The sequence below is a fragment of the Pongo abelii genome, chromosome 20 (genome assembly GCF_028885655.2).
Source record: "Pongo abelii isolate AG06213 chromosome 20, NHGRI_mPonAbe1-v2.0_pri, whole genome shotgun sequence".
NCBI lineage: Eukaryota > Metazoa > Chordata > Mammalia > Primates > Hominidae > Pongo > Pongo abelii.
This window is the reverse complement of record NC_072005.2, coordinates 4,298,121-4,325,418: the sequence shown is the minus strand read 5'-3', so window position 1 is coordinate 4,325,418 and position 27,298 is coordinate 4,298,121. Positions and strand designations below refer to the sequence as shown.

Here is a 27,298-nt window from a genome sequence, read left to right as displayed (position 1 = left end):
CTAGCATCCTAAATGCAGGGTTTCCTAAATGTTGCACACTGGGTTCATGTGCTCAGTTGTTTTAGAAAGCGGGCAGGATTGTGTCACCCTGATGCCCAACGAGGGGACTTCCCAGTTTGCAGACTAAGCTGTGGACATGGAAACAAACTTAATGGAAACATGTACTTGTGTCCTGTTCTTTTTTTTTTTTTGAGACGGAGTTTTGTTCTTGTTACACAGGCTGGAGTGCAATGGCACGATCTCAGGTCACCGCAACCTCTGCCTCCAGGGTTCAAGCGATTCTCCCGCCTCAGCCTCTGGAGTAGCTGGGATTACAGGCGTGCACCACCACACCCAGCTAATTTTTTGTATTTTTAGTAGAGACGGGGTTTCTCCATGATGGTCAGCCTGGTCTTGAACTCTCGACCTTAGGTGATCCACCCGCCTCAGCGTCCCAAAGTGCTGGGATTACAGGTGTGAGCCACCGCGCCCAGCCATGTGTCTAGCCACCGCGCCCAGCCATGTGTCCTGTTCTTGCTAAATGGCTCACATCACAGGACAAAATTTTGCAAAGCGGCAGCAGCCTGGAAGAAATTCAAGTGATCGAATGTACACTACAGGATGGCCAAAGGGGAGAGACTTCAACTCTGATTTTGGGAGACTGAGTGGTGGCTTAGGTAGAAGCTGAAAAACATGCCAGTCTGGCACATTTAGTAACTTAGAAGAGGGTACTAGGCTTAGTACCTGAGTGATAAAATAATCTGTACAACAAACCCCCACGACAAGAGTTTACCTATATAACAAACCAGCACATATGAAAAAAAAAAAAAGTAGAAGACTGGGGTGGTGGCTCATGCCTGTAATCCCAGCACTTTGGGAGGCCGAGGTGAGAGGATCACCTGAGGTCAGAAGTTTGAGACCAGCCTGGCCAACATGGTGAAACCCGTCTCTACTGAAAAAATACAAAAATTAGCCAGGAGTGGTGGTGGACACCTGTAATCCCAGCTACTCAGAGGCTGAGGCAGGAAAATCACTTGAACCCAAAAGGTGGAGGTTGCAGTAGGCTGAGACTATGCCACTGCACTCCAGCCTGGGCGACAGGGTGAGACCATGTCTCAAAAAAAAAAAAAAAAAAAGATTTGCTCCATTTTTACAACATTTCATAAACCTAAAGAGGAAGCCATTTTTTTCTTTTGCATCTTCTCAGGTGAAAGACAAGAAATGAAGTCATTCGAAAAATAAATGGTCTTGGCCAAGCACGATGGCTCACACCTGTAATCCCAGCAACTTGGGAGGCCAAGGCAGGTGGATCACCTGAGGTCAGGAGTTTGAGACCAGCCTGACCATCATGGCAAAACCCCGTCTCTACTAAAAATACAAAAATTAGCTGGGCATGGTGGCGGGTGCCTCTAATCCTAGCTACTTGAGAGGGTGAGGCAGGAGAATTGCTTGAACCGAGGAGGCGGAGGTTGCAGTGAGCTGAGATGGCGCCACTGCACTCCAGCCTGGGTGACAGAGCAAGACTCTGTCTCAAAAATAAATAAATAAATAAATGATTCCTTAGAGCTCAAAATCCCGAAAGCGAACAAGGTTGGTGGTTTATGGTCCAGGTGGTCTACTGTACCTGCTTACAGGTACAGATTAAATGACCTATCTCAGGATCTACTCTCATATAAAGACCCAGCATGAACAAACAAAAGTGCTACAAAACCAAAAACATAAAAAGGGACTGTTTCTTCTGGTTCTACATACTTAAGATAAAAAGTAAAAAATTATAAAATCAAAAAAGACACCACTAAACACACCGTGGGACTCGTGATTTTATCAGTTTGGTCCCTAAGACCTTAAGGACACCATTGTGCTAATAAAAAAACCAGTAACAGAGACAGACCATGCAGAAGTCCCCCTCATGGGGTCCTTAAAAATGGTTCCAGATGGGGTCTTGCTCTGTCACCCAGGCTGGAGCGCGGCGGTGTGATCACAGCTCGCTGCAGCCTCCCAGCTCCTCAGCTCAAGTGATCCTCCTGCCTCAGCTTCCCAGGTGACTGGGACTATAGGCATGTGCCACCATGCCCGGATAACTTCAAAAAATTTTTTTGCAGGGCTGGGTGCAGTGGCTCACGCCTGTAATTCCAGCACTTTGGGAGGCCAAGACGGGCAGATCACTTGAGGTCAGGAATTCAAGACCAGCCTGGCCAAGATAGTGAAACCCTGTCTCTACTAAAAATATAAAAATTAGCCAAGTGTGGTGGTGTGCACCTGTAATCCCAGCTATTAGGGATGCTGAGGCAGGAGAATCGCTTGAACCTGGGAGGTGGAGGATGCAGTGAGCCGAGATCATGCCACTGAACTCCAGCCTGGGTGACAGTGACTCTGTCAAAAAAAAATAAAAATAAAAATAATTTTTTTTTTCATAGAGATGGTGTCTATGTTGCCCAGGTTGGTTTTGAAGTGATCTTCAAGCAATCCTCCCACCTCGGCCTCTCAAGTGCTGAGATGACAGGCATGAGCCACTGTGCCTGGCCCCAGGTAAGGTTTTTAAGATGGGTGGCTGTGCTGACCCTACAGAATTCCCCAAGTCATGCTTCCTGCCGTCTCACTGCCACTTCGGTGCTCAGTGCCTCTGCAGCCCTGCCCCTACAGTTCTATGCTTGGACAGGAAGGGCACAGAGAAAGCTGGACGTGGAATCTGAAATGAGGGGTTACAGCGCCAGCTCAGATCCTAATTCCTTTAAACGGCTAAGCTATCACTGATTAGATGTGAACAACGAAGGCAAAACAGCAGGGTATTATCCACACAGTACACCAGGTACACTGTTGATGAATTAAGTCCCAGGCGCATCACAACGAATGCAGAACTGAACACTGTGAGTTTTGATACCAGGAAGAACTCCGTGTCGAGTCCCAGGACCCAGCCTGTGGCCCTGCTCACTCTGCCACAAACCACCTGGGTGACCCGGTGGAGACTGATAGCACTCTGAGATCCGTGAGCACTGATGTGCAGGGACTCCATGGGAGGTACTCACTCTGCGGAAGCGCGTGGAAGTGGGGAAGGGACTGGTACTGCTGTGCTGCTTTGGGGGAGCAGGTGGCCCCTCGGGCGAGCTGGTGGAAGAGGGAGAGCTCAGCGACGAATGGCTGAGTACAGAGTCTTCTTCGGGGCAAGATTCCAGCACCTCGCTCTCAGGGGTCATGTTCTTGCCTTGGGGTGTGGCTGGAGGGGACTTGATTTGGGGTGGTCTCACAGCCAAGATGTCCTGCAAGACCACCATGGGCACCTTCCCTCTGAACAGGATGCCCCCAGCTTCACTCCAACTGTCCTGCTCCTTTCTGGGGCACATTCTCGGGCCACTCGTCAGCTCCGGGCAGCTCCGTGGCGAACATTCCTGGGAGTCACCTCTCCTCCCTGCACCATGGCCAACACCCTCCTCCTCTGTTTTGCAAGGAATGTCTGAAAGGGTCTCTCCAGGAAATGCCAACTTGTCGTTCTGAATGGCCTTCAACAACCCCTGCTGATCCCCAGTGTCTTCTTGCTCGCCATTTACTGCCTCCCTGGAGGGAGAAGCTTCAGAATTTAGTTTATTGTGGTCCACAAGACTGTCTGGCTGCTCATTCGAGTCCTCTGTCAAATCAATGATGACTGTGCTCTGGCCAATACTGGTTTCGATTCTATTTCTTAAAAAGTTATCTAAGGGACCCTTCCCATTGACAAGTTTCGGTCTAAAGTCTATGTCAGAACCCATATGACAGTTGTTTTCCAAGGTGTCCAAAGAGGCCTCTAAATCGGGGCTTTTACTTTGCACAGAAGTACCCTGATCGTCTGACATGTCATCGGCTTTCCCCTTTGGGACAAGATTCAGGCGCTTAAATGGCAGACGGGCTGAAACAAAGACAGAAAGCCATCTTTAGTGAACGTTTAAAGTTACAACCACTCATGAGCTTGAAAATTACTGACTTGTTGGGACACGGGGGTGGGGGATAATTTTAAAGTTTAAAAACAGACTATCTGGGCCAGGTGCGGTGGCTCACGCCTGTAATCCCAGCACTTTGGGGAGGCCAAGGCAGGCAGATCACAAGGTCAGGAGTTTGAGACCAGCCAGACCAAAACGGTGAAACCCCATCTCTTCTAAAACTACAAAAATTAGCCAGGCCATGGTGGCATGCGCCTGTAATCCCAGCTACTCAGGAGGCTGAGGCAGGAGAAGCGCTTGAACCCGGGAGGCAGAGGTTGCAGTGAGCTGAGATCCCGACACTGCACTGTAGCCTGGGTGACAGAGACAGACTCCCTCTCAAAAAAAAAAAAAAAAAAAGCCAGGTGCGGGAGGCCAAGGCGGGCGGATCACAAGGTCAGGAGATCCAGACCATCCTGGCTAACAGGGTGAAACACCGTCTCACTAAAAGTACAAAAAATTAGCTGGGCGAGGTGGCGGGCGCCTGTATTCCCAGCTACTCGGGAGACTGAGGCAGGAGAATGGTGTGAACCCAGGGGGCGGAGCCTGCAGTAAGCCGAGATCGCGTCACTGCACTCCAGCCTGGGCGACCTGAGCGAAACTCTCAAAAGAAAAAAAAAAAAAAAAAAAAAGACGGGGCGGGGGCTATCTGAAGCCAGGTACACTGACTCACGTCTATAATCCCAGCACTTTGGGAGGCTCAGGCAGGAGGATCGCTTGAGCCCAGGAGGTAGAGGCTGCAGTGAGCTATGATGGTGCAACTACACCACAGCCTGGGTAAAACAGACCTTGACTAAAAAACAGAAGGGGTGGGGGGGGGGGGTGCTATCTGTTCATTCTATCCTTTTCTAACATCCTAATTTTACTTTTTTTTTTTCTTTTGGAGACAGTTTTGCTCGTCACCCACGTTGGAGTGCAATGGCGCCATCTCAGCTCACTGCAACCTCCACCTCCTGGGTTCAAGCTATTCTCCTGCCTCAGCTTCTCAAGTAGCTGGGATTACAGGCACGCACCACTACACCCAGCTAATTTTTGTATTTTTAGTAGAGACGGGGTTTCGCCATGTTGGCCAGGCTGGTATCAAACTCCTGACCTCAGATGATCTGCCCGCCTCCACCTCCCAAGGTGCTAGGATTACAGGTGTGAGTCACCATGCCCCGCTTCAACATCCTAATTAAAAAAAAAAAAAAAAAAATTCTGACAAGCCTTTTAGCAGAGCCATCGCCAGAATTTCAAGAGATATTTATTTCAGATGCAGTTCATATTCCAAATTTATTTATAATGGGTGAAAATCTCATTTGATAATAACTGCATCTGGTTCTCAAGTAGAAAATACACAGACACATTTGTGGACAGGGTTTTGTTTTTTGTTTTTTGTTTTTCCTCCTGGCCTCCGCACCCCGGGCTCTGTCAGACTTTTCTCATCAATCAAACTGTTCTCGCAGAGTCTGCCAGACTTCGGGCTGGTTAGGGACACAGAAACACTTTGGGGAGTGAACTTCCCAAGGAACCTATGTTCACTTACTTCAATGCCAATGCATCTTTTATTAACTATTTCATCATGTAATAGACCAAATAAAAACCTGTTTGGTTTTTTTTTGGGTGGGGGGAGTTGTTTGTCTTGAGACAGTCTTGCTCCGTCACCAGGCTGCAGTGCAGTGGCGCACCCTTGGCTCACTGCAACCTCTTCCTCCCGGGTTCAAACAATTCTCTTGCCTCGGCCTCCTGAGTAGCTGGGACTACAGGTGCCCCCCACCATGCCCAGCTATTTTGTATTTTAGTAGAGACGGGGTTTCACCATGTCGGCCAGGCTGGTCTCAAACTCCTGAGCTCAGACAATCTGCACACCTTAGCTTCCCAAGGTGCTAGGATTACAGGTGTGAGCCCAGCAGTCTGGCTTCCCCATTTTTTTCTTTTAAGAGACAGAGTCTTCCTCTGTCATCCAGGCTGAAGAGCAGTGGTGTGATTATAACTCACTGCAGACTTGAACTCCTGGACTCAAGCAATCCTCCCATCTCAGCCCCTCAAATAGCTGGTTTTACAGGTATGCAACACTGCACCCAGCCCAAGTTTGAAAAACCCAAAACTGTAGTTTCTAAAAATACAATCTGGGCCAGGTGCGGTGGCTCAGACCTGTAATCCCAGCACTTTGAAAGGCCGAGGCGGGGGGATCACAAGGTCAGGAGATCGAGACCATCCTGGCCAACATGGTGAAACCTCGTCTCTACTAAAAATACAAAAATTAGCTGGGTGTGGTGGCACGCGCCTGTAATCCCAGCTACTTGGGAGGCTGTGGCAGGAGAATTGCTTGAACCCGGGAGGCGGAGGTTGCAGTGAGCAGAGATTGCACCACTGCACTCCAGTCTGGGCAACAGAGCGAGACTCTGTCTCAAAAAGAAAAAAAAAAAAAAATTACAATCCAATCACTCATCTGGCCCAAGGGTGAACGCACTCCCCGTTTTACGCAGAAGGATTTGGGAGCATTTATCTTCCAGGACAACAGTGGTTCTCTGCGGGGGCAGTTCTACCTCCCAGGGACATCAGCCATGTATACAGATATTTTTGGTTGTTACGACTTGGAGGATGCACTTACTGGCATCCAGTGGGAAGAGGCCAGGGTTGCTGCTAAGCTCCCTACAACATACAGGAGAGCTCCCCAGCTGCAAGTTACAAAACGCCAATTGTGCATTAAGTGGAGGTCTCAGGGTTTACCTGTGGGAACCCCACGAGACATTATTGCGTGAAAAGCACTTTCCCAGCTTCCTGGTCTGAAGGACTGTTTCTCTCCCCTCTAGCTCCAGGCTTCCACTGAGGTCTCCAACAAGAGACAAGGAAGACTATAAACTACCAACTCTTTAACCCATTTCCAAATAATTACCTTGTATTAACTTCTTAACTGGAAAAGCTGGTCTATCTTTGCAATCCATGGCTGCAAATAAAAGTGTCAAAGGGTAAATTGTTAAATGTTGCAAATAATCAAGTTAGCAAATACATATGTAGAGCCAATTATGTACAAGGTAGAGGCAATTCTGACCCCTCTGTCCTCGGGGGCCATTTGGCACAGTCTGGAGATGTTTTTGGTTGTCATGATGCAGGGAGGGCTCGAAGGGATGCTATTCACATCCAGTGGGCAGAGGCCAGGGATTCTGCTAAATGTCCCACAATGCAATACACAGCACAGCACACCACAATGAAGAATTACATGGGCCAAAAAAAAAAAAATTTTTTTTTTTTTTTGAGACAGAGTCTCACTCTGTTGCCCAGGCTGGAGTGCAATGGCACAGTCTCAGCTCACTGCAACCTCCGCCTCCTGGATTCAAGCGATTCTCCTGCCTCACCCTCTCAAGTAGCTGGGACTACAGGCACATGCCACCACGCTCTGCTAATTTTTGTATTTTTAGCAGAGACGGGGTTTCACCATGTTACCCAGAATGGTCTCGAACTCCTGACCTCGTGATCTGCCCCCCTCGGCCTCCCAAAGTGCTGGCCACGGCGCCTGGCCTCAAAATGTTAATAGGTTGAGAAATCCTACCCTAGACACTGTCAGGTCTTGTTTTATTTTCTTTGTGGCATTTAATCTGAAACTTTCGTGTTTATTACGTCTCTCCGGAAATAAAATGCCAGCTCTATGACAGCAGAAGGACTTGTTCCATGCTGCACCTATGGTACCTGGTTAGGGTCTGGAATAAATTAGAAAGCCAACTAAGAGAGTAACAGGAACTGTTTCATGAAATGAAAGTGGAATGAGTAAAAGTAGGGACGAGAGAAAACACTGGATTACCTACTTCATTCACATGATCCCCAAACATCTTCCTCCAACCCAAGCCCCCACACCACCACCAAATCTGTAAAATTAGAAAAGGGATCCTTTTCTTTTTAAAGAGAATTCATGAAGGTACCACAATTTAAAGCACTTTGAGCTTGCCAGGTAGGAGCTGAAGTGCTGTCAAGAGATGATAAGACAGAATATTTTCCTGCAAAAAAAATTTCAAGAAAATCATCTAATATATCAAAGCAGATGCAGCAGTGACCATAAATAGAACCGAGTCTTTAGATAAATACCTTAAACGGAGTAAGTTCAGGAAGCTCACACTTACCAGGAGATCTGGCTTGGAAAAACCTAGTTTAGTTATTTTGGTTAATCTATGTATGTTTTGTAAGCATTTCATAAAGGTGAGTATTTTTTAAAAGCAGACTGGGGCTTCCTAAAAAACTCCATCGTCCATACATGAAACCACCCCTCACCCACCGCGCCAGCTTAGTGAATAAGAAAAGGTACCGAGAAAATTCATGTTTCCTTTCTAGCCACTTCAAAGAAATAAAGACAGTATAATTCTCAAGTTTCCAGTTACCAAAAGACATGGATTTCTACCCCCTAACTGAAGGATATGATTTTTAGTCACTTAACTTTATTTTCAAGACAATCACAAAGATCTATTTGTGTGGCTTTGAGTCACTAGCTTTGGTGCAAGTGGAGCAGAAACAACCTCATTAAAAACAGGACGCCCCTCATTAAAAAATCCTGTATATAAAACGGGACACTCCCAATCCAGAGATCCAAAGATACACAACACGATTAACACATATGTGTGTATAAAGTTACTAACTGCTCTTTATTCTGCGATTACATCCTTTCTAATTTTATTTGGCACTAAAATATACTTTCCTTTCATGATAGTATGGCCCTAGCGAGTAGCAATTTTTTTTTTTAAAGTTAAATATCCTGGCCAGGCATGGTGGCTCATGCCTGTAATCCCAGCACTTTGGGAGGCCAAGGTAGGTGGATTACCTGAGGTCAGGAGTTCGAGACCAGCCTGCCCAACATAGTGAAACCCCGTCTCTTCTAAAAAATACAAAAATTAGCCAGGCATGGTGGTGCAGGCCTGTAATCCCAGCCACTCGGGAGGCTGAGGCAGAAGAATCGCTTGAACCAGAGAGGCAGAGGTTGCAGTGAGCCGGCATCATGCCACTGCACTCCAGCCTGGGCAACAGAGCAAGACTCAGTCTCAAAATAAATAAATAAATAAAGTTAAACATCCTGACTTAAAACATCACAGCTCCACGACAGTACCAACTTTATATTAATTTTATGTCTCCGTGAAATCCCAAAGGCTAGAAGGAACTACAGCCATGATTTTCAGCCAAGGGGGAACCTGCCGCATAGGGGACACAGGGCAATGGTATTTCTGGTTGTTACCAAGGTATGGGTAGAGGGGCTGCTACTGGCCTGCAAAAGGCGGAGGCCAGGGATGATGGGAGGCTTAACACCATGCAGTGCCGTGCCCAGGACGGCAACAGATATCAACACTGCTGAGGCTGAGAAACTGGACTGGCGTCCATTCTAGCCCTTCATTCGTTCACGTTATTTACTGAGCATCTACTATGTGCCAAAGCGTAATGCCAAGTGCTGCCAAAGCGTTTTGTAATGCAGAGTCCAGCAAGGAAGAGGGACAGTCTGATCTTCCTTGGTTCACCCTCCCACGTTTCAGGAGGCCTGTGGTGGGCTCCAAAGACCCCATTCCAAGGCACACGGAGGAGGAAGTCATGGTGCATATCAGGAAGGAGCAAGAACTCGGGAGTCGCACCCTCCTGGCCATCTCTACTATCTGGGCCTCTTCTTACCCGGGCTTAACCCGACCCGCAGAGGCTTCAGTACCGGTCCCCGAGCCCGTGAGACCCTGGGTCTCAGCTTCCCCACCCGCTGCAAGGTCCAACAGGGTCAAGGGACACAAACGCATCCAGTAACCTGCAGGGCAAGCCCTTTCGCTTCCCTGGGCCTCAGTTTCCCCTCTCGGCCCCTCCGACCCACCGCCCCAGAGAGCTCTGGAGGGACGAACTGACGCAAAAGCGCCGGAAACAAACAATATGGTCGCGGCTACAACAATTAACGTCAAGAAGGGTGCCCTTGGGGACGCCAGGCCCTCGCTGGGGATGAGAAGGCCCCAGGGGGTGAACGCCCGGCCCGCAGGGCCAGGCTCGGCGCCGGGAGGCCCGTCCGCCTCCCATCGCCTCCTGGGCCCGTCCAGGCCGCGCGCCGCGCCCCCCCTTCCCCTCGGCGCGGGCCCGAACCGACCTGCAGCGGCTCCCCTGGCGCCGGGCGCCCCGCACTCAGGCTCCTCCAGCATCGCCCCGGCGGCAGCTCGACCTCCTCTCAGGCGGCGGAGGCGCGGGCTCCCCTCAGGCGGCCGCTGCTCTTCGCCCTCCCGCCCGCGCCGCCGCTGCCGCTGCCGCCGCGGCCGCCGCGCTCGTATTTGGCGGGAACCGCGGCGACCCCCGCAGTCCGCGCGCCAATTGGGCGAGCCCGGTCACGTGACGGCCCGCCTCGGGAATTGAGGGGCGCCGGGGGCATCCTCGCGAGAGCCGTGACTTCCATTCCTCCCAGGGCTCGCCCATTGATATACCCACGAGGGACGGGGCTTCCCCTCGGCGGCCTGTCATTGGCTGGGAGGAGCTGCCCTGCGATTGGAGGAAGGAGGTGTCAAGCTCATTGCTCTGTGCTGCGACTGGCTGATCGCGTGGGATAGTCCCTAAGAGGAGGGAGGCCCAGGCTCTTAACGTCACCAGGAGAAGATTTTACGCAGGGCGCAGATGACAACTTGAAAGTGGGATTTAGATGAGGAACCTGGAGTTTTGAGTTTATCCTAATGGGACATCGGCTAGATATAGCAACAGCAATTAAAATTATAAATTGCTTTCTACAAGAACAATAAAACGAAGTCTGGGGAGCGCTTCGGAAGTATTTGATATTCAGTAAATAACATGTAGAATGAGTGAACGAAATGGACAAAATGGATCGTTTATGGTTTAATCCTCAGGAAATTGGCACATACTGTTTTCTCTGCCTAGAACAATCTTTTCGCAGCTCTTTCCTGGCTAATATATACTTTTCAGATCTTAGATCGGCACCCCAGGAAGCCTTTTCTTCCCCAACCCTGACAAGATCAAGTGCCTACAACAACACTGTTCTTTTTCTTAAAGCAATTACAGCTGTGTCTATTTATTAGTTTGTTATTTGACTAATGAATTAATTTCTGCGTTTGTCATTAGTTCTGGCGAGGGTAGGACTCATTTCTCACTGGAACCCCAGGACCTGTTAGTAACTGATCATATTTACCAGGTCAATAAATGTTTGAGTGAATGTATAAATATTTAATTGAACTGTGTAGATCAAGCAGATTAAAAGCCTCACACAGAGAACTTCAGTGTCAGCCTGTGAGTGTAGAAACAGGTTTTCTTTCATTCTTTCTTTCCTTTTTTTTTCTCGAGACGGAGTCTCGAGTAGCTGGGACCACAGGCGCCCGCCACCACGTCCGGCTAATTTTTTCTATTTTTTAGTAGAGACGGGGTTTCACCGTGTTAGCCAGGATGGTCTGAATCTCCCCACCTAGGCCTCCCAAAGTACTGGGATTACAGGCGTGAGCCACCGCGCCTGGCCCTGAATTGCATTCTAGAAGCATCTTTCTGGCTGCCATGCCAAGGAAGAATTGGAGGGGAGGACTGGTGGAAAGTATGGTCAAGGCATGAAGACAGACCTAGATGTCTAGATGTGTCACGTGGGCAACTGAATGGATGAACACAGGACACAGAGAGAGGAAGAGAGGTGGCCGGGCACGGTGGCTCATACCTGTGATCCCAGTACTTTGGAAGGCTGAATTGGTTGGGGGGGGTGGTTGGATCATCTGAGGTCAGGAGTTCGAGACCAGCCTGGCCAACATGGCGAAACCCTGTCTCTACTAAAAATACAAAAATTAGCCTAGCATGGTGGTGCGCGCCTGTAATCTCAGCTACTCGGGAGGCTGAGGCAGGAGAATCGCTTGAACCCGGGAGGCAGAGGTTGCAGTGAGCCGAGATCATGCCACTGCACTCCAGCCTGGGAGACAAAGCAAGACTCTGTCTCAAAAAAAAAAAAAAAATGGGAGGGAGCTGAATACTTAGACGAACTGGATTTGGCTAAGATGAGTAAACAGGAATCTGAAGAATCGTAAGCAGGGGCCCCTTCTACTTCCCAACCTCCCTGGCCAGGTTTAAACTAAGCGCCTTTCCCAAGACGTTAGGGTCACCTCCAGGACTCCAGGGGGCGCTGCACCTGCTACGGCCCCTCTAGGCTCGCCCCGCTCAACTCACTGACAGAGGCGGCCTCTCCCGCGGTAGACAATGTGCACGTGCGCTCTCCAGCCGGCAGAGGGCGCGCTTGCGCAGACGGGGCCGGGGGCGCGCGCGGGGGCCGGCACCGGAAGCGTGCGGTTGCCATGTAATATCCTGGCCGCGGGGGCGCGCGAGCGGCTGAGGCGGCGCCGGGGCGGGCGCGGAGCTGGCAAGCGGGTGGCGGAGGCGGCGCCGACGGGGACTGCTGAGGCGCGCAGAGGGTCGGCGGCGCCCGGGAGCCTGTCGCTGGCGCGGTCCGGGCGGGAGGCTCGGCGGCGGGCGGCAGCATGTCGGTGGCGGGGCTGAAGAAGCAGTTCTACAAGGCGAGCCAGGTGAGCGCAGGCCCAGGCGGGGGCCGAGTTCCGGGCCCCGGGCTGCCCGAATGAGGGAGCCAGGCCCGACTTGGCCCGGGAGGGGGCCGGGGGGACCGAGGTGGGGACGTTGGCGCGTGTCCCCCGCCAGGTGGGAAGAGCAAGGGACGGACGGGGGCGACGAGGTGGCCCAGGCCCTGCCCGCCATGCGGGCTCCAGAAGCGGGGACAGAGCTCCTGGGAGGAGGGGAGAGGCACCCTGGGCTGCCCAGGGACGCGGACCTCTCCCCTCCTTCCCTCCGCTGCAAAGGCGGGGTGCGGGGAGAGAAGGGGAAGAGAGGAGTCCCGAGGCTGTCGACACAGGACTCTAGCCAGATAACCCAGAGCCAGGGAAAAGTTGCGTCTAAAGCAGTTATGTTCAAAATCCTGTGGATGGGCAAGGTACAAAGTTGAAAAGGTAGAAGAAGTCAGTTTCCCTTCTCTGCTCCTCGGGCAGCCAGTCCCTCTCCCCAGAGACAAGCGACTGTCATCGACTCCGTATGTCCCTTTCCTAAGATACGTGTGTACCTTTCCTTTAAAAACACGTACACTGTGATAGCATATGCCACAGAATCCTGTGTGCTGTGTTTTTCATTACTTGGAGATCACACTGGAGCGGGATTTCTCCCTCTCCGTCGGCACTGTTGACATCTGGGGCTGGATTGTTCTCCGTGGTGGGGCCGTCCTGGGCACTGCGGGGTGCTGAGCAGCGCCCCTGGCCTCCGCCCACTCCGGGCCAGGAGCACCCCCAAGTCGTGACAACCAAAAATATCTTGAGACATCACCCTGTGTCCCCTGAGGAATAGAATCAGTCATCCTTCCCTCCCTTCGTTCCTTCCTTCTTTCCTTCCTTCCTCCCTCCCTCCTTGCCTCTCTCGCTCCCTTCCTTCTCTTCTTTCCTTCCTCCCTTCCTTCCCTGTCCCCCAGGACTACTGTACTAGACCATACTCCACACTTCTTGGATTTTTTTTTTTGTGACGGAGTCACGCTCTGTCGCCCCAGCTGGAGGGCAGTGGTGCAATCTCGGCTCACTGCAAGCTCCGCCTCCTGTGTGCATGCAATTCTCCTGCCTCAGCCTCCCCAGTAGCTGGGACTACAGGCATGCGCCACCACACCCGGCTACTTATTGTAATTTTAACAGAGACAGGGTTTCTCCATGTGCCCCAGGGTGGTCTCGAACTCCTGGCCTCAGGTGATCCGCCTGCCTCGGCTTCCCAACATACTGGGATTCCCTTGAGTTCAGGAGTTCAAGACCAGCCTGGGCGATATAGGGAGATCTCATCTCTGCAAAATATGAAAAAGTTAGCCAGGTGTGGTGATGTGCACCTGCAGTCCCAGCTACTTGGGAGGCTGAGGCAGGAGGACCACTTGAACCCAGCAGTTCAAGGCTGCAGTGAACTATGATCGGGCCACTGCACTCCAGCCTGGGCAACAAAGTGAGACCCTGTCTCAAAAAATAAATGAAAAAAGTAACAACCCTAGTAGTTGTCTAGGGATATAGATAATTAGGGTCTAGACCCCAGATGATGGTTAAACCCTGGAGAAAGATTTAATCCAGACGAATTTTAGGGTTGTCGCTGAGAACAGCCCCACCCCCTTGCCCCAGCAGTTTGAAATCAGATGGCCTGGCCCTGGGTTAGACCTCGCCCAGCAGGCGTCAGACCTTCACCTGCTTGGTTAGAGCACCATAGAGTACCGCTCCCTAGCAAGAAAGATGTCCTCAGAGGTCTTGGAGGAATTCCTGGGCCACTTTGTTCCCTGCTATAGACAGGTCTCTGGAAGCCACCACCCCCACTCCCAGCGATCAGGGCCTGTGCCCATATTGTCCTGAGCTGACACCCTCTTTGGAGGAATGAGCCAGGCCTCTTGTGCTGGCCACCAGGACTTTGTCTCTCTCGAGGGAAGGAGGATGACCTGCGTTCAGATCTGTGAATGGCGCCTTGAAGCCTGGAAAGGACAGTGTGGTGTTAGCTGGGCTTAGGATTGCCTGTTTCCACATCCTGAGGCCTAGTCCCAAAGCACGATGGCCACAGCCCACCATCGGGGCTGTCGTCTTGGCCTCCTGGTCAATTCTGTCTTGAGTCGTGCTCGTAAGTCACCCTGGCTGCGTTCCATGCTCTTCTGCGATCATTGCCATGGTTCCCTCTGACATCTCAGCTGTTATCTGGACGTATCCAACTATTTGTGTCTCTTTTTTTGTTTTTAGTATAATAACAACTCTTTCACCCTCTGCTGTGCCTGTTGGAAAGTGACATCTCTCGGGATCTCTTGTTACGTAGTGATACGAACATTTATTGAGTTCTCACCATGTGAACAGGCAGTATGCTTTATACCAGTAGGTCTCAGCTGGTCTTGCTTATCCGGTCTAAGGGTAAAAACATTCCCCCTTTTACACAAAAGGATTAGGGGACATTTATCTTCCTGTAAAACAGGGCCAGTTCTGTCCTCCAGGGGACATTGACAATGTCTGGGACCTTCTTGGTTGTCACAGCTTGGTGGGGTGCTGCTGGCTACTAGTAGGTAGAGGTCAGGGATGTTGCTCAACATCCTCCGGTGCCCAGGGCAGCATCTCCCCACTGCCCCCAAGAATTACCTGGCCCCAAATGTCAATAGTACCAAAATTTCCAAACCCTGCTTGAAGATTTGGGAAAAAAAATGAGGATAATTATACCAAAACAAAGGAACAAAAAAATCCCTGCTGAGCCATTCTTAAGATTTTCCTAGTTTGGCCGGGTGTGGTGGCTCACGCCTTTAATCTCAGCAGTTTGGGAGGCACTCCAGCCTGGGGGACGAGAGCGAGACTTCGTCTCAAAAAAAAAAAAAAAATAGTAAAATATAAAATAAAAGATTTTCCTAGTTTGCTAAACACAGATAGCCATATGTGTAGTTTGTTTTTGTTTGTTTGCTTGTTTTTGAGACAGAGCTTCTCTCTTGTTGCCCAGGCTGGAGTACAATGGCACGATTTCGGCTCACTGCAACCTCCGCCTCCCCTGTTCAAGCAATTCTCCTGCCTCAGCCTCCCGAGTAGCTGGGACTACAGGCACCCACCACCATGCCCTGCTAATTTTTTTGTATTTTTAGTAGAGACGGGGTTTCACCATGTTGGCCAGGCTGGTCTCGAACTCCTGACCTCAGGTGATCTACCTGCCTCAGTCTCCCAAAGTGCTGAGATTACAGGAGTGAGCCATGGCACCCCGCCCCACAGGTAGATATTTACATAAAACTCAGCATCCAGACCCCAAGGTCGAGCCCACCCTCAAGTCTTTAGGAAAACTCGAGTGTCTTTCAGTATCTGGGCTTCTTTTTTAGGGGGGAGCTAGATCCACCATAAACATTTTATGTGTAAATGTACACCATTTATCATATACATATTGTAACAACTGTATATATATATTTTTTTGAGGCGGAGTCTCGCTCTGTCGCCCAGGCTGGAGTGCAGTGGCTCAATCTTGGCTCACTGTGATCAACCTCCGCCTCCCGGGTCCAAGCGATCCTCCTGCCTCAGCCTCCCGAGTAGCTGGGACTACAAGTGCGCCACCACGCCTGGCTAATTTGTTTTGGTATTTTTAGTAGAGATGGGGTTTCACCATGTTGGTCAGGCTGGTGTTGAACTCCTGACCTCGTGATCTGCCCGCCTTAGCCTCCCAAAGTGTTGGGATTACAGGTGTGAGCCACCGCGCCCGGCCTAAACAACTTGTATGTATACGTATACTGTTTATCATATATACGTATTGTGGCAACCATATATGTATTAATAAGCCTTCAAAAGGTGAGCACCTGTCTTTTCTGGTAATTAACAATGTCAGTTTTGTGTGATGTAGTCTCTATGGAACTTCCCTTACATATGATGACAGAAACAAAGACTGAAACATGGTTCACAGAGAAACACAGAACATATATGAATCTCAAAATAGCCATGTCTGCCGCTGTGTAGGGAACTATTTTAGAGGAAACACTTTCACTGCTGGCCCCAAATGCCACCATCCACTTAGGTTCTTCAGTGTGAACCTTTAATTCAAAAATACCTTCCAGCTGATCACGAGGAACCTTTATTGCTTGTGCCTGGGGAGATCAAGTCTGCAGGGAGCCCTGATTGTACCACTGCACTCCAGCCTGGGAGACAGAGCCAGACCCTGTCTCAAAAAAACACCATTTACAGTGACTTAGAAAAGGGACAGTTTCCAGTGCTACACACAATGTTTTCATACACAGCTTAAAGGTTTCCAATTCTTTGCTGGAACTTGATTTAATAGTTGAGAGCCACAGGCATCGGGGCTCCTGAAGGAGAGGCACGCTCCCATCAGCTCTGTCGGCAGGGGACGGGACAGACCCCTTCCTCGCTCCTCCGCTTGGCAATGTCAGAGACAGTTGTTATCGCAACTTTGGGAGAGAATGCTCATGGCATCGAGGGGCTAGGGGCCAGGGATGGTTGCCAAGCATCCTACAATGCATAGGACAGCTTCCCCCCGCTGCAAAGGAAGAATTCTCCAGCCCTACGTCAGTAGAGTCGAGCTTAAGAAACCCTGCTTTAAAGCAGGCTCTAGACTTCAAAGGGTTCTCACAGTGGCCTTTCTAAATTGAGAAACAGGCCGGGAGGATGCGGGAGAGAGTGCTGGAAGAAATAAACTTACTTTCTAGCAGGCGAGGCTGTGTTGTTGGTTCTGAGTTTCTGGTCTCTCATTGGTGATAATGGTAAGAATCTTAGTGGGTTCCAGGCTAGTTCATCTCCCTGCGAAACCTTTCGGGAACTTGTTCAAAATTGGTTTGGGCTTGAGTGGGCAGTTTGTGAGTTTTTACTTCTTGTCATGAACTGGCCATAGACTAGTTGAGGGTCTGAGCTGGGGAAAGTTGAATCATTTGGAAGAAAGCAGTAAAAGAAATAGCCGTCTGTCATGGTCCCATCTCCCTGGTTCCCTCATTTCTGCCTGTGTGACGCCGACTCCCTCAAGAGCCTCCCGGCATCTGTGCGCAGCCAGAACTGGGGGACTAAGGAGGGTGAAAGAACGCCGCCAGCGAGAGCTGCTCTCAGAAGTTCCCTTGGTGTGCCGGGGGTTTGGGTGACATTATTTCCAGGCTTAAGCTGCTAACCGGCTTCCTGATAAATCTTGTGGCCAGGCTGTGTGAGATTGAGAGTGTAACTAGGGATAGAGCTGGCAGCTGCCTGGAATGCTGGCTTTTTTTTTTTTTTTTTTTGCCTGAAAGGAGGGAGAGGGTTTGAACATTTGAACGGAAAGATTGCTTCAGACTGAGCTAGGAGGAACATTCACAAGCGTCACCTCCCATAGCTTTGAAATCTGCCTGATGCTCCTTAGGCCCTGGGTTTGTGCCTAGGAGAAAAGGAGAGGCCGGGGGGTTGGGGGAGGACTGTCTGCTGGGGGATCCTAGGCCCCACCTACTGGGGGGCTGTAGGTCAGAGTAAGCAGTGTCTGGGACATGGCTGATGTTTCAGAATGTCAACGATACTGCTTGTTCTGACCTATTTTTATTTTTATTTATTTTTTTAATTTTAATATAAATTTTTTGTTTGTTTATTTGTTTGAGACGGAGTCTAGCTCTGTCGCCCAGGCTGGAGTGCAGTGGCGCGATCTCCGCTCACTGCAACCTCCGCCTCCTGGGTTCAAGCAATTCTTCTGCCTCAGCCTCCTGAGTAGCTGGAATTACAGGCAGACACCACCATGCCCAGTTCATTTTTGTATTTTTAGTAGAGACGGGATTTCACATGTTGGTCAGGCTGGTTTTGAACTCCTGACCTCGTGATCCACCTGCCTTGGCCTCCCAAAGTGCTGGGATTACAGGTGTGAGCCACTGTGCCCGGCCTATTTTTATTTATTTTTAAATTTTTTGTAGAGACAGAGTCTCACTATGTTGCCTAGGCTGGAGGCTCCTTAAACCCCACCACTCCAGGTCTTGAACTCCTGGACTCAAGTGAACCTGTCTCCTCATTCTCTCGAAGTGCTGGGATTACAGGCGTGAGCCACTCTGCTTGGCCCTGACCTCTTTTTAGTTTATTTATTATGTTTTGTTTTTTGGTTTTTTTTTTTTTTTTTTTTGAGACGGAGTCTCACACTGTTGCCCAGGCTGGAATGCAGTGGCGCAATCTCAGCTCACTGCAACCTCCGCCTCCTAGGTTCAAGCAATTCTCCTGCCTCAGCCTCCCAAGTAGCTGGGATTACAGGCATGTGCCACCACGCCCAGCTGATTTTTGTATCTTTAGTAGAGATGAGGTTTTGCTGTGTTGACCAGGCTGGTATTGAACTCCTGACCTCAGGTGGTGATCCTCCTGCCTCAGCCTCTCAAAGGGCTGGGATTACAGGTGTGAGCTACCATGCCCAGGTTATTATGATTTTTAAAAATTTTTTGTATTTGAGATGCAGTCTTGTTCTGTCTCCACTCCCAAGGTGGTGTGCAGTGGCACGATCTTGTCTCACTGCAACCTCTGCTGCCCAGTTCAAGCGATTCTCCTGACCCAGCCTCCTGAGTAGCTGGAATTACAGGTGCCTGCCACCGTGCCTGGCTAATTGTTGTATTTTTAGTAGAGACACGGTTTTGCCTTGTTGGCCAGGCTGGTCTTAAACTCCTCAGGTGATCCGCCCGCCTTGGCCTCCCATTGTGCTGGGATTACAGGCATAAGCCACGTGCCCGGCCCTGACCTCTTTCTTAGAACCTCACTTTGTGGGGCCACTCTTGGTTTTCCTACCAAAGTGCTTGACTTGTTAAGCCATAAACATGGAATGATCTTTGTGTGTGTGTGTGTGTGTGTGTGTGTGTGTGACGGAGTCTTGCTCTGTCCCAGGCTGGAGTACAGTGGGCCGATCTCAGGTCACTGCAACCTCCGCTTCCTGGGTCCAAGTAATTCTCCTGCCTCAGCCTCCCAAGTAGCTGGGATTACAGGCGTGTGCCACCACAGCTGGCCAATTTTTGTATTTTTAGTGGAGACAGGGTTTCATCATGTTGGCCAGGCTGGTATTGAACTCCTGACCTAGTGATCTCCCTGTCTTGGCCTCCCAAAGTGCTGGGATTACAGGTGTGAGCCAGTGGGAACAATCTTAAGATACAAAAATATGGGGTTCATAACCCCTTCACCTTGGCACAGATAAAAATGTATACCCTTGTGCTGGGAGCGACAGGTGATTCAGAGGCCCTTTTGTGTGGGCTGGTAAGGGCTGGCGTTGGTGATTCAGAGGCTGTGCCCGGGACAAGCCCGGTGAGTCCAGCAGCTGCAGGCTGACCTCCGGAAGCCCCCTCTCCCTCGGGGTGGTGCTGGCAACAGATGTAGGAAGGGACTTTGCTTTGTGATGTCCACGTATGATGGGAACGGGGTTAAGTCCGTTCTTGCAGGAAGCTCTGGTGACTGAATCCAGGAACGTGTGGCATGTACTAGTGTGTGCCTTGAGGCATTGGAGCCGGCGGCGTGGACCCTGGGCCACCCTGGGACAGGCGGGGCTCACTCTCCCCACTCCGCTCTGTTTCTGGCTTGCAGTCGGGTGGAACCAGCAGCTGTGTGGAGGCCTGAGCTGTGTGCCGGCTGGGCTGTGCAGACACAGGTTTGAGACTGCCTTTCCCCAAAGGAAGCTAGAGGCTCCTTACACCCCGCTGCTCCACGGGCCTGTCTGTGAAACCTGGCTCACCTGGCCGCCTTCACAGGGTTGGCTGTTGGTGGTCACGGGGCACTTTGTAACCAAGCAGCATCCTGCGTTTTCCCGTTCTTAACAAACCAGGACCAAGGGGTCATCAGACTCCGATTTCTGCCACCCATGACTGCTGTACATTAGGCCCCGGAACAAGTCAAGGGCTGAAAGTTCGGCCAAAAGTTTGTCTCTGACGCAGAATCCCGTGTTCACCAAAGACCAGCTGGGGCTCCGTGGGTGCTGATCGCCCTGCTTATCTGGGTGTGTGTTAAAGCCCAGCTCTGCAGTACTTAATTATATTCTGGGTGCCCCTAATAACAGCCTGCGAGTGCGAGATGAGGTGTCTCACCTTATGCCGCTCAGTTGAAGACATTGGGGGCTGTCACATTTTGAGACCCCAGACCTATCAATCACACAGAGAACATGACACTGCTCACCCCACCGCTGGCCACCCAGGGGTGGCCACTGTCGTGTGTGGAGTGCACCTGAGGTCTGAGCTGGCTGCTGGGCCTCTCAGGTGTCTGTGTGTGTGTCTGTTGCATTTTTTCCTCAGAGGAGAAACCTGCAGGTTGAGGCCCATCCCGCTCAGACCTGCCCATGTCTCTGTGTCCAGTGGACTTTGATCCAGGAGCCTAGGGTACAGCCAAGCCTTCACTGCTGCCTTAGCCCTTTTCCTCCTCTGCGATTGTCTCCAGTGTTTTGCAACTGATCTGATCTGGGGAAACGTCGTGTTTAATTTGGAGCATGCTGCCAACGTCCCCAATAGGATTTCGGAGGCAGCTGCAGGTTTCAGCGCTGCTGGGGGCAGAGCTTAGAGGAGAAGCTCAGAGTGGCCTCCATGTTTCACCTTTCCAAGCCCCTGAGGTCTCTAAGTGCTGGGAGGGTTGGAAGGGGAAGCATTGCCCTGGGGTGGGGGTAGGGTGGGTGTCAGGAGCTCAACAGGCTCTGGAGGCATCTCAGCCAGACTTGAGCTCTCCAACTCTAATGGCTTTTTAATGTGTGAGCTGAAGTGTCAGGGGGCGGTCTCTTCTGGTTCTTTTTCAAAGCTGTCCCTGGAAAGTGGATGGAAGAATGTGGTGGCCAGGGCTGCAGCGGGTTTCCCTCTCTCCCTTCTCTCCCCTCCTCTCCTTCCTCTCTCTCTCTCTCTCTCCCCCCTCTTCTTCCTCTCTTTCTGTTCTCACTCTTCCCTTGTCTTTCTCTCTGTCTCTCCCTTCTTTTGCCCTCTCACCTCCTCTTCCTCTCTCTCTCTGTCTCTCCTCTCCACGCCTTCTTCCTGTCTGTCTGCCTGCCTGTCTCTTTCTTTCTCTATCTCTCGCCTTTTGCAGGGCTGGATTTGGCAAGCACTTTTCCTGAGCACTGCAGCTTGGTGCGTTTCTGCTCATTTCCTGTTAAGCAGTACCCAGGGCTCCCTGAACTCAGGCTCTGGGAGGACGGCCCTGTCTTCCTTTTCCTCTCCACTCCTAGAAAAACCTGCTGACCAGGCCCTGAGAGCAGGGTCACGGGGAGACCTCCTCACCACAGCAGGAAAATAGATGGACTGTTTCCTCCATTGGACCTGACTCAGCAGCGGCCCACTGACCGCCTGGGAGAGGGCTCCCGCGTGGCGGGCCGCAGTTCCACACCTGGGTGAGGGGACGAAGCACCCAGCAGGAGTCATGCTGCGTGTGACACCATCTGTAGGGGCGGTGGTCATGGCAGATACTCAGAATCCAGATGGCATCTGGCCAGCAAGGGCATGGGGTGAGTGGGCCCACTCCCCTCCCTGGGACGGGAACGTGCGTCTCCTCTGCCCTGGCCCCCGAGTGGACAGATCCCCACATGGTTTCATGCCGACGGGAGTGATTATTCCATTGCCGTTGCCGCTGGATTATGAGCCCATTGCCGCCGGAGCCAGGCATTTCTGCTCATTGCTGCATCCCCAGTGTTCGGTTTAGTGGCTGGCCTGCCCCAGGGAGCCGGTAAATATCACATGGAAGGACGGATGGGCCACCGTGGCCCCCACCCTACAGCGGATGGCCGCGTGTCAGGTTTGTGTGAGCACACCCTAGAGGAAGAGGAGAAGCGCGGCTCCACCTGGCCCAGGGTACAGTTCAAGCTCTCAGCCGACTTTCGGGAGCTTCTGGAGCCCCTGCCTTGGTCCCAGGTTTAAATGCTGCTCTTCCCCTGCATGGGAACTCACACAGTCAGCCCCTCCTGCCCACCCTGTGTGGGGCCCTGTACTCTCCTGCCTCCTGTCCATGTCACCGGCCTCTCCTACCTCCCAACATCATTCTCTCTCTACTTCCTGTCTGCCCTGTAACGAACGCGTTTCTATCTCCCCTTATCCTTGGCATCTTCCGGGGCTGCATGTGGGAACTGAGTTCTCAGCCCTTGGAGCTTCTGGCCTTGGGGTCCCCCACCCACATGCCACACCCTGGTGTTTGTGTGAGGTGCTCTCCTCCCATCGGACGGCAGCTCCTGAGGCTGGGCTATGCTCGGGCATGTGTGATGGGCCATGTTCTTCTGGGCACTGGCCTGCTGATGAGGTCACCAGAGATGCCCCCTGCAGAGGCTGAGCTAGAGGGCTCCTTCTCAGAGTGAGGGGCTGTCCTCCACAGGGCCCTTGTGGTGTCCCTGGTGGTGGCTCAACAGCAGCCCCTGGTCCGCTGGCCAGGCATCTGACCAGGCCGTGTCAGAGCACCAGGGAGGCAGGTGGCTGGCAAGGCCTCGGAGAACTCGGTTGGGAACAGGTCTGACTGCTCTGAAAAATCAGCAGCTCTGATAGTGTCTCCTGTGGTTTAGGGTGTGTGTCCAGCTCCAGGGCTGCAGCTGATAGTCACCTGAACTTGGCCGGGTCAGAGGGCCTTACTGTGTCACCGGCAGTCTCTGACCTGGAGCCTGCCTGAGCAGGGTCCCAAGGAAGCCGAGCCCAGACACCTGCTTCCCCCCTTGATCGAGGCCAGGCTGAAATGTACCTGCTGCTGCCCAGCTGGGCCGGTCTGCTCAGAGTTGGTGGTTCCCTGGCTTGAATGCATCCCCAAACTAAACCACTCCCAGCCTCCAGAAACCGGCTCCCCAGCCGTGTTTGCCAAGATTCTTAGGGCTTTTGCCATGGCTGGGCCTGGCCACCCGTCCTGCAGCTCTCTCCCTGGCCTCTGTGCCTAGTCGCTGCAGTGACTTCTCTCTGATTGCCACAGTAGGCCCTGCGGCTCCTCCCACTTCTCCCTGTGGACGGCCCCTTCTGTCTCTGAGCCTGCTGTCTCCTGTGCTTCCGCTGCCCCTCTCTGTACCTGCCTTCTAAGCCTGCATCCCCTGTCCCAGCATTCAAACATGACACTCCCACGACTCTCAGACCACAGCACACAGCTGGCCAGTGGTGATGCCCTGAACCAACAGCCCGGGTTCATCGCCTGTCCTTCAGCTTGAACCCATTAGTTGATTCGGCTTCTTTCCTCTTAAATTACTTTTATTTTATCACTTTTAAAATGTGTTTTAAAGGGGATCGCGGTATTTTTCCTTGCTCAGTAACACTAACTGGAATAGGCCGGACACGATGGCTCACACCTGTAATCCCAGCACTTTGGGAGGCCGAGGCAGGTGGATCACAAGGTCAGGAGTTTGAGACTAAACTGGCCAACATGGTGAAACCCCATCTCTACTAAAAATACAAAAATTAGCTGGGCATGGTGGCGCATGGCTGTTATCCCAGCTACTCAGGAGGCTGAGGCGGGAGAATTGCTTGAACCCAGGAGGCAGAGGTTGCAGTGAGCCAGTACACTCCAGCCTGGCGACAGAGTGAGACTCTGTCTCAAAAAAACAAAAACAAAAAAACAAAGAATTCGTCGGGTGTGGTAGTGCATATCTGTAATCCCCCCTACTGGGGAGGCTGAGGCAGGCGAATCGCTGGAACCTGCGAGGTGAAGGTTGCAGTGAGCCAAGATAGCACCACTGCACTCCGTCTCAAAAACAAAACAAACAAAAAACCCCACACAGTAAGTGGAATAACAAATACAACAGCAACAAAACAATGGAGTAAAATCTTGCTGGATACCCCACCCCTGAGCCTGAGGTGTGCTCTCTTGTGAAAGAGCTGTTCAGGCTGGACGTGGTGATTCTTGCCTGTAATCCCAACACTTTGGGAGGCTGAGGCAGGAGGATTGCTTTAGCCCAGTTGTTCAAGCCCATTTGGGCAACATGATGAAACCCCGTCTGTACAAAAAATTAAATTAGCCAGTCATAGTGGTGCACACCTGTAGCCCCAGCTACTTGGGAGGCTGAGGTGGGAGGATCACTTAAGTCCAGGAGTTCGAGGCTGCAGTGAGCTATAATCGTGCCACTGCCCTCCAGCCTGGGCAACAGAGCAAGACCCTGCCTAAAAAAGAAAAAAAAAAACAACAAAGCCTATACTATAGTAGTGCCCACCTGGAAGTTCCTCCTTGCCAGAATAAGAAATACAGAAGAGGGGCTGGGCGCGGTGGCTCATGCCTGTAATCCCAGCACTTTGGGAGGCTGAGGCGGGCAGATCATGAGGTCAGGAGATCGAGACCATCCTGGCTAACACGGTGAAACCCTGTCTCTACTAAAAATACAAAAAATTAGCTGGGCGTGGTGGCGGGCGCCTGTAGTCCCAGCTACTCGGGAGGCTGAGGCAGGAGTATGGCGTGAACCCGGGAGGCGGAGCTTGCAGTGAGCGAAGATTGCGCCACTGCACTCCAGCCTGGGCGACAGAGCGAGACTCCATCTCAAAAAAAGAAAAAGAAAAAGAAATACAGAAGAGGAATTGCAGCAGAGTCGTGTTCTGACCACGTGATTCATGTGCCTTATGCTTGTGTTAGCTGCCACGCTGTGGGAAACGCCTCACGGAAGGCACGTTGCCTTTTCCCTTGGGGCTCACCACCATGCCCTCTGCAGTCTCGCCTCTTAGGATCGGGGGATCCTGCACACTGGGATTCAGGCTCAGGAAAGAGGGCTGATGGGTTGGTAACAGCCAGGTCCTGAGTGCCTGGGGAAAGGCATGGAAGCTGGAGACCCAGCAGTCAGCATTCTTAGGGAGTTCCCAAACATTGTTGGGCACGGTGGCTCACGCCTGTAATCCCAGCTCTGAGGGAGGCAGAGGCAGGAGGAGCGCTTGAGCCCGGGAGTTTGAGATCTGCCTGGGCAGTATAGCAAGACCCTGTTCTCCAAAAAAAAAAAAAAGTAAAAAAAGAAATTAAAAAAAAGTTCCCAAACATCACCCAAGCAGTAATGCAAATATCTTCCTCCAGGACACCCCCATCCAGCCCTGCATGCTGGAAGCAGAACTGCTGACTGATTGTTTTTCTGCTGTCATTTCGGGACTCTGCCCCAGCACTAAGCAGAGACCCTTATTCTCAGGAAGCCCCCTGCGGAAGGAAGCTCTGGGAACTTTCTGCCCGCCCTCGCTGCAATCCCCTGCCACCCGCCTCTGTGGGATGAGGCCCCACAGCTGACTCAGGCAGGCATCCATCAGCCTAACAGCCTCACTCATCAGAGTCCTGATTGTTTGAAACAGATGGGCAGCCCTGGCCCTTCAAGGCCAGCCTTTGTGGCTCAGAAGAGGGCAGCCCAGGGACCTGGCTGGAATTTCCCCATCTCCCAACCTTCACCCACCCTGGCATAAGATCATCTTCATCCTCTCCTGAGGCCTCTGATGGTTTTCTCTGAGGTTGGGAATCCCTGCTATTATTTTAGGAAGAACAACGCCCAGAACTGCAGAGTATCTTGCTTCTTGCTGACTCTGGTCAAGTCAGCGTTCCACCCACGAGGAGCCTTGGAGCTGTCGGACCCCTGGCTGAGCGTAGTGTGGGTGTCTGGGAGGTATGTGCTGCCCACTGCAGAGGCTGGCTCGGAGGCCGCTGGAATGCTGCGCTGTACCCTAGCTTTTACATTTGTATTTCATACTTGCAGAATCCTGTGTATTTTTCCAGTGTTCTCCCACTCCCAGCCTTCCCACAGCAGCCTCCCCGGCTAGCCCCAGAGCACTCTGTGCCTGTCAGAAGAAGGCAAGAGCAGGCCCTTCTGTAGAGTGGGGTCCCTTTGCCACCTCTAGACTGGCTGAGGCTTCCATAGTGGGCAGCTGCACAGCCAGGGAGGGTCTCTGGGGCCCGGAAGGAAAGAGTTCTGCTGGGAGGGAGGGCAGGAGAAAGACCTTTGGTCTGCCTGCTGCAATCATGTTTCTGGAGCCCACAAGTCCACTCGGCTGTCGGAGGAGCCGGTGGGGGGTCGCCCTCCTTCCAGGAGGGGTTGCCTCTTACTGCATTCAGAACACGTTCCCTGGGCCGCACGCTGGTCGGCACCAATATGTGGCACAGGGCACCTCCCTTGTTCAGGCACCTCATGAAGGTTGTATCATAAAGGGTTTCAGATCCAGAAAGACACCTAAGAATGACCAGCTGATGACCAGGTGCCCACCACCCCACCCAAATGAAGCCAGAGCAGGGCAGGCGCGCCTTCACTGCGTGTGTGTTCACCGCTCCAAAACATGCGGGGTTGTGCGGCAGTCTACACTGCCTGTCAACAGGATCACGTGCTTTCTTACTTGGTTTCTTGTACCCTAGTTTTTTTTTTTTTTTTGAAATGGAGTTTCTCATCACCCAGGCTGGAGTGCAGTGGCACGATCTCAGCTCGCTGCAGCCTCCGTCTCCCAGGCTCAAGCAACTCTCCTGCCTCAGCCTCCCGAGTAGCTGGGGTTACAGGCACCAACCACCACACCCAGATAATTTTCATATTTTTAGTAGAGACAGGGTTTCACTATGTTGGCCAGGCTAGTCTCGAACTCCTGAGCTCCAGCAATCTGCCTGCCTTGGCCTCCCAAAGTGCTGGGATTACAGGCGTGAGCCACCGCACCTGGTCACCCTACTTTTAGGCTGAGCACTGCTTGTGAGTACCGTTCACACTGACACATGAGGCTTCGCTTGCATCCGCAGCTGTGTGGCTTTCCCTTGTGATTATTCCACAGTGTGTCTATCCGTTCTCCAGCCAGTGGACATTTAAGAGTCTCCAAGTTTCTGCATTTTCACACAGCCTGGCAGTGAGCGGTCCCCTGTGGCATGCATTTGAGAGCTTCTCCAGTGCGGTACCTTGCTTAATATGATCATCTGCTGTAGTGCTTGATGACTATGCCCATGAATAGCCACTGCACTCCAGCCTGGGCAATATAGCGAGACCCTGCCTTCAAAAAAAGAAAAATAGCCACATAGGTTTTCAGCAGTCCTCACCTGGAAAAAAACAACCTGTTCAATTTGCATGAC

The 27,298-nt window shown here is 51.8% G+C and overlaps 2 protein-coding genes across 3 annotated transcripts in view; one reads left to right on the top strand and one right to left on the bottom strand.

Moving 5' to 3' along the window:
* Positions 1–10,199, bottom strand: part of CHAF1A (chromatin assembly factor 1 subunit A) — a 40,408-nt gene extending 30,209 nt beyond the window's left edge. Inside the window, exons 1-3 of one of the 2 annotated variants that reach the window (XM_024236845.3) lie at positions 10,003–10,199; positions 6,808–6,858; positions 3,006–3,859 (exon numbers count right to left, since the gene is read on the bottom strand). In XM_024236845.3, the coding sequence (XP_024092613.3) occupies positions 3,006–3,859; positions 6,808–6,858; positions 10,003–10,054 (957 nt within the window). In that variant the 5' untranslated portion in view covers positions 10,055–10,199. The remainder of the gene's footprint in view (positions 1–3,005; positions 3,860–6,807; positions 6,859–10,002) is intronic. The other variant, XM_063719282.1, reaches the window with a different exon arrangement.
* Positions 10,200–12,181: 1,982 nt separating this feature from the next.
* The window catches only part of SH3GL1 (SH3 domain containing GRB2 like 1, endophilin A2), a 39,240-nt gene continuing 24,123 nt past the window's right edge, over positions 12,182–27,298 (top strand). The window contains exon 1 of the mRNA XM_024237167.3: positions 12,182–12,406. Coding sequence (XP_024092935.1) covers positions 12,362–12,406 — 45 coding nt within the window. The 5' untranslated portion in view covers positions 12,182–12,361. The remainder of the gene's footprint in view (positions 12,407–27,298) is intronic.